The sequence below is a fragment of the Musca domestica genome, unplaced genomic scaffold (assembly GCF_030504385.1).
Source record: "Musca domestica strain aabys unplaced genomic scaffold, Musca_domestica.polishedcontigs.V.1.1 139, whole genome shotgun sequence".
NCBI lineage: Eukaryota > Metazoa > Arthropoda > Insecta > Diptera > Muscidae > Musca > Musca domestica.
In genome coordinates, this window is record NW_026712191.1 from 326272 (window position 1) to 333618 (window position 7347).

General features: G+C 34.7%; 1 protein-coding gene across 5 annotated transcripts in view; it reads left to right on the top strand.

Annotated features, from left to right (window-relative positions):
- LOC101894624 (uncharacterized) overlaps positions 1-1044 on the top strand; it is a 50176-nt gene extending 49132 nt beyond the window's left edge. For all 5 annotated transcript variants that reach the window (XM_059118969.1, XM_059118970.1, XM_059118967.1 and 2 more), the window contains exons 2-3: positions 410-805; positions 864-1044. In XM_059118969.1, the coding sequence (XP_058974952.1) occupies positions 410-805; positions 864-952 (485 nt within the window). In that variant the 3' untranslated portion in view covers positions 953-1044. The remainder of the gene's footprint in view (positions 1-409; positions 806-863) is intronic.
- Positions 1045-7347: the final 6303 nt, after the last annotated feature.

Here is a 7347-nt window from a genome sequence, read left to right on the forward strand (position 1 = left end):
GTTTAACATTCTTCAAAAATTACAGTCGATATACAAACGTACTTTTGGGAATTGGACGCCCCTTTTTATACACTCTACCATTGTATGGAGGGTATTAATTTTTTCTTTTCGCTTGTAACTCCTCGAAATACTGATATTAGACCCTAAGAAACATTTGGATTATAATAGCGACATTATGCACCGGAATTGTTTTAAATTTCATATTTGAAGTTCGGAAACGGCACTACAACCTACGGGAGAAAATTACTTATGCAGATCCACGTCTTCGTAAAGCTCCTATATAACGGTTTTCATTTAAGTTCTAGTTCTTTCCAAAGGGGGTTTGGCCCGGCCGAACTAACCTGCATTTTTACTTGTTAACTATTTCTGTTATCTTGAAATATGTTTGTTATATGAATCATTTTTACAGATTCCGGCAGTGATTTCGGAGGGTACAACTATTCACCACCCAATGATATTCAATATTTGCCTCCATCAACACCAGCTCCCGTTTACGGTCCACCAGCACCAATTTATGGCCCACCAGCTCCAGTTTATGGTCCTCCACAGACAAATTTTTATAAACCACTCCAATTTCCACATCATCCTCGAGACCAGTTCACACTGCTAGAAAAATTGAAAACAAAAGTAAATTTATTTACTATTGGGAAAATAATCTTGAAGTTACTAATCTTCAAAAAGATTATTAAATTTATTGGCGTTATTTGTCTTCTGTTGTTCCTGCCGAAATTAAAAGGATTAATTAAAGATGACATGGCTATGGATGAGGATAGTACCGAGAGTAAACAAGTAGAAACTGATAACAGTAAGGCCCAATAGTAAACTATGTGTCTAAAAACCTACTAATTACATTTTATTTTTAGATGCTTTGGAAAAGCGCATTGATGATATTTACGAATTTGCATTGAATGCTATTAATAATTTTCCAGACAATATAAAATTCGATATTTAAATTAACTTATTGATATTAATTTACCTATTTATTTAGTTATACAAAATTAAAGACAATTTGAAGTTTTTCAAATCAGTATTAATGAAAAATTATATGCACATGTATTTTTGTTTTCATGGGTCTTTAATGCAGAAGTTGCTGCAAAATGGCTGCTTTGAGAAAATCTATTTTTTGTGGTAAATTTGTGTGACTAAGTCCGAACTAAATTGAAGCGCGGTTTGTTTGTGTAGACTATAGCACGTTTCTATTGATTTTCGAAAATGTTATTCGCTCTCAGAATGACGTACGTGAGTGACACGACACCGTTCATAAATTATATTATAATGTTTTATGAATTCTTACTTTTTGTTTCGTGGTTTTTATGGAAATTGAAGTCAAAATATAGTATGATATAAAATGAATAGAAAATATAATTGCCTGCATCAAATCGTAAATTTTTCTTTAGTGATATGTTCCAGAACCAGCAAGAATCCTCTCAAACTCGTCGACAAAACAATCTTTATCGTTAGTTAAGCTTTACATTGCTATTTTTTACAAGAACTTTTATTTTAAATTGTTGTATCGTTAAAAATAGGGTGCCGGTCGTAGCGGGTCTAAACAATAATTTTGGAGCAGTATTCCAAATACAATACGGTAACCATGGCAAAACAAAAGTGGTAGACTCATTTGTTAATATATATATAAAACTAGCTGGCCCGGTCCGCGTTGACGGCACGTACTTTTAGTCTTTAATGAATACTTTTTAAAGCATAATAAATCATAGATCTGACTTATATAAGTGGTTCTAAATGTAAATAAATATTCATGGCATAAATTATAATAGATATTCACCTGTCGTCAGTTCCAAATATTTTGAATAACCTGATCTTATTTTTCATCCATAGGCTTTAATTTAATTGTTAAAAAGCTATATGATTTAGAACATCTATAATAGCCTCAGATAAAAACCCAGCTCAATTTTTGGTATTGTAAAGAGCTTAGAAACATTTTCCATCTAAATTAGCTATAATTAGGAATTTGTAATTCCAACGTTTAGAATGTCGTGCTGCGTGGTACTAAGTATTGTCCACCCCATAATTAGGGGCAGAGTGACCTCAGAATAGCCAAAGAAAATTACTCTTTTACACCCATTACGGTAACAATGTAATTAATTTTTTTGTCATTTAAATTGTGCGGTGGAGTCCACATTTTTCATCACAGTATAATTCAATGACTATTAAAGAAATGTGCGGTCCCGTGCTACTTTCTAATATTCGTGATTTTTTCATGTTTCTGCCACAATTTCCCACTGAATGAGTCCTAGTTTGATATTTTGAAGTTTATTTCATATAGACGTACATCCCAAATCTACGTTCCCAACCAATATTCTCTTGGGGATTACAAATTAAATGGAACACAAATTTTTCTTTTCTGACCACACTTTGGTTAGGAAAGTTGCCTTGGGGATACACTAATGAGGGGACTACACTTAAATAAATGTCTATGTGGGTAATTATGTGTAAGATGGTTACCTACCCCAGGGTAGCCTAAATACAATTTTTAGGCAAATCAATTGATGAATGGGGTCCGAAAATTAAAAGTTTTATGCGAAGAGGACAAAAAAAAAAATAAGTTAAAAAGCAGTAAGTTCACCCGGGCCGAACTTTGAATACCTCCACCATTTGGAACGAATTTGGAAATTTTCAAAAAATAAAATTCTAACAAAATTCTGTTAAAATTTTAAAAATACCAAATATAGCCGTTATATTGGGGTCCATACGACGTGGACCTACATAGGCATTGTTTGTCATAAGCCATTAACATATTCAAATTCGAAACTTGTATATAGGGAGGTACCGTTATATCGGAGCTGTGCGAAGACCTGCACCTGCATAGACTATTTTCTGTCTTAGGGTGTAGTATCCATTTTGAACTTCAAATACCAAATTTGAAACAATTTCGGTGAATAATGTCGCTAAAATCATCAAAATACCGAATATAGGGTGGGGGCTATACGAGACGTGACCTGCACAGAAAATTTTCTGTCATAGGCTGAAGTATCCACTTCGATCTTCAAACACCAAATTTGAAAGAATTCCGGTGAATAATGTCGCTAAACTCATCAAACTACCGAATATAGAGAGGTACCGTTACTTGGGGGCTATATGAAGACATGGGCCTGCACAGACAATTTTCTATCTTACATTTCGAACTTCAAATATCAAATTTGAAACAATTCCGGTGAATAATGTCGCTAAAATCATCAAAATACGGAATATCGGGAGGTACCGTTATATGGGTGCAATATTAAAACGTGGACATACATGGCTCATTTACGAACTTATCCTGCCTACTGGAAAAATAAACATCTGTGCAAAATTTTAAACATTTATCTCAATTCATTCGAAAGATAGCGGGATTACAACAGACAGACAGACGGACAGATAGACGGACATCGCTAAATCGACTTAGAATTTTACGCTGATCAAGAATATATATGCTTTGTTTGATCTAACATGAGTATTTCGAGGAGTTACAAACGGAATGACAAAGTTATCTATGTTTGGAGGTAAAGCACTCACAAAGAACTCCTTGTGTAGAATTTCAGACAATTCCGTTGAAAAATGTGGCTGAACTCATCAAAATACCGAATATCGTATTGAACTGTTATATGGGGGCTATACGATATCGTGGACCTACATAGATAATTATCTTCCAGTTGATAAAGTACTCACAATGAACTCCTTGTGTAGAATTTCAGATAATTCCGTTAAAAATTTGGCTGAAATCATCAAAATACCGAATATCGGTGGGTACCGTTATATGGGGGCTATACGATATCGTGGACCTATATAGATTATTCTCTTTCAAGGTATAACGTTCTCACAAAGGACTCCTTGTGTAGAATTTCAGACAATTCCGTTGAAAAATGTGGCTATAATCATCAAGATACCGAATATCGGGGGTACCGTTATATGAGGGATATACGATATCGTGGACCTATATAGACAATTCTCTTTCAGGGGGTAAAGTGCCCACAAACAACTCCTCGTGTCGATTTCAGACAATTCTATCAGAAAATGTGGCTAAAATCATCAAAATATAGAATATCGGGGGGTACCGTTATATGGGGGCTATACGATATCGTTGACCTATATAAACAATTCTGTTTCAGGGGGTAAAGTGCCAAAGAACTCCTCATGTGGATTTTCAGACTATTCTAGTAGAAAATGTGGCTAAAATCAAAATACAGAATATCGGGGGGCACATCGTGGACCTATATAGATAATTCTCAGCCAAGGGATAAATTACTCACAAAGAACTCCTTGTGTGGATTTTTTATACAATTCCATTAAAAAATGTGGCTAAAATCATCAACATACTGGATATCGGGGGTACCGTTATATGGGGGCCATACGATATCGTGGACCGATATAGGCCATTTTTGAACTTGACCTGCCTGCAGACAAAAGAGAGATCTGTGCAAAATTTTAGCTTCCTATCTTAATTCGTTTAGACTGTAGCGTGATTACAAGAGACGGACAGACGGACTGATAGGGCTAAATCGTCTTAGAATTTATATTTTTTTTCGTTCGCTCCCACGCCTCTCACACCCGCCCCTGCCGACCGAGGGGGCCACATCTCTATACGTAGAGAGCGCGTACACACCAAAGTCCGGACTAAGGCGGGTTAGCAATGGTTTCGCACCGGCTACAGATACTACATCAGCCAGTAAATAAAATAACAAAAATAACAGACACACACAGATTAATAAACAAAGTTAAGAAGGTACAGATTTTAAAAATCGCTGCTCATTGGCTGTGTCTACTGTACCGCAAAGGGAAATGTAGATCAAGTGCCAGATGATCAAGCAGCTTAGTAATTTATAACAGAATTTCAATCTACTGTTTACAACTATTACTCAAAGGCGAGTTCTACTAGTTCCGCTTGGGGAGATGTAGATAAGATGCCGTAAAATGAGTTTGGAGAATTAAGACAAAGACATGAAACAATTAGTTCTCGCAAACGATAATTTTAAGGGTTCGAAATTACGAGTCCTGCGAGAAGGAACATTATGGTATATTTCACCTATAAGAAATGGAGAATCAATGAGACCGCGTACTAATTTAATGATAAATAGTGCACTTAACATAAAACGTCTTTTTTCAAGTGATGGAAGGTCAATTAACAGTAACTGACTCTCATAAGGAGGAAGAGGTTCGGAAACGTTCCAGTTTAAACCACGTAAAGCGAAAATTAAAAACTGAATTTGTACTGATTCAATTTTATCAGAGTAAAATTTATAAAATGGACTCCACAATATACAGCCATATTCTAATACTGGACGCACTAAGCTAACAAATAATCTTTTAGTTACGTAAGGATCATCAAACTCTTTAGACCTGCGCTTAATGAATCCTAGTAAAGATTTCGCTTTATTAACGCAAGAATCAATATGCAAATGAAACCGAAGCTTAGGATCTAATATTACGCCCAAATTAACGAACGAATCAACATTATCCAATTTTTGGGAGCCAATAAAGTAATTAGATAATAAAGGTCGGGATCTAAAGAAAGACAACTTTTTACATTTTTTTAGATTAAGGGTCATACCATTTGTACTACACCAGTTTACGTGAGTATAAATCATATTGTAAAGAGATTTGATCACTAAGTGAATTTGTGTGAAGAAAAAGCTTCACATCATCAGCGTACATTAAAATTTTAGAAAAACGAACTGCGTTTGGAAGGTCATTTAGGTAAAGAACAAACAGTAATAGGCCCAAGTGACTTCCCTGGGGTACACCTGATGAAACAATGATATTCTTCGAAGAGACATCATTAAAAATAACTCTTTGTGTACGATTATGTGAGTAGGAGGATATCCAGTTTAAAAGTGATGTTGGGAAACCCATTAAGTCTAGTTTTTGAAGCAAGAGCTTATGAACTACCGTATCAAAAGCCTTGCTAAAATCAGTGTAAATAACGTCAGTCTGTTGCTTATTCACAAAGCCTTTTTGAACTTGACAAACAAATTCTAATAGATTAGTAATTGTAGATCTACCTTTCATGAAACCGTGTTGACAAGGTGAAATTATACTTTTTATGTAGTGTAATATTCTTCGTGATACCAAAAGTTCGAAGTTTAGGAATGGCGCTTAATTTAGCGATAAACCTATAATTACTGATGACACTCCAATTTCCTGATTTATGCAGGGGAATAACAAAACTCGATCGCCAAAAGCATGGGAAATATCCTTTAGATAGGGAGAAATTAAACATTTTAGTGAGAGGTACAGAAATTTCACTAGCGCAAGATTTTAAAATGTACGTTGGAATCGGACAGACGTCATTGAGTTTTTTGGCGCAGTTTCGATGTTTACAGACTTATCTACATTGGAGCGTTCTCTAAAAACAAATTCTTTTACCAATATATCATCGGGCCAAAACGAACTACTAACAACAGTGTTAAAAAGTCTATTAGGAACTGTTATTTTAAACGACGAAATTTCGCGCTCCTGAGACGAGTTAAATTTAAAGATGTTTAAATCATTATCGCTTACGTAACGTAACTTAGATTTCATATAATTACGGATATTAACGATAGAAGATTCAGAATAAAGTCTGGATATAAACACTGTTTTGCGACGTGCAACAACAACAAGCTGATTAGAAGTTGATGGATCATCAACATTTACAGCAGCCGAAGGGTTTGGAGGAACTTGCACCACAATTGCAGGTGGGTTAGAAAATGCTCTTTTGGAAGTCGTACAATTCGAGATTGAGGTTGTAGCGTTGGTAGTAACATCCGAGTCTTTACGATTATCATGAGAAACTGGTTTATTACTATTAGGAGGAGGATTTGGCGAAATCGGAGAATTTATGGTGATTAAATTATCGAGACCTAAATTGTTTGATTCGATATTGCTAACAACACCTGAAGCTTTTTTCCTCTTTGGTGAACCATCAGATAATTTAAACCTGTTAACCAATTTTTCAATTTTTTTCAAATTTTTTAAAAGTTAAATTAAAACAATACAATCAAAACAAGACCAACGTAGACCTTTAGTCTTGTCAGTAATAAAATCATACTGTCTACCATTAAAACCAGCACATTTAAGATGCATAAAATTATCGCAAATAAAACAAGAAATAAGACGCTCATTGATCATAGACAAATGAAAATATAGACAACGAAATGCTCTCACCGTTCATCTTCGAAAAAATCGGATCAGCAGATGTCGTCAATGTCGTTTCAGGGGTTTGAGTGGGAATTTTAAAGTCACTCAATTCAAAAATGTTAAAAATAACAAAAACTGTAGGATATTTGTCAGTTGAAAATTATTTCATAATAAAAGAAATTTAAAAAGTACGTGATGACATCGAAAAATATGAAAATATTCCACTGAAATTCT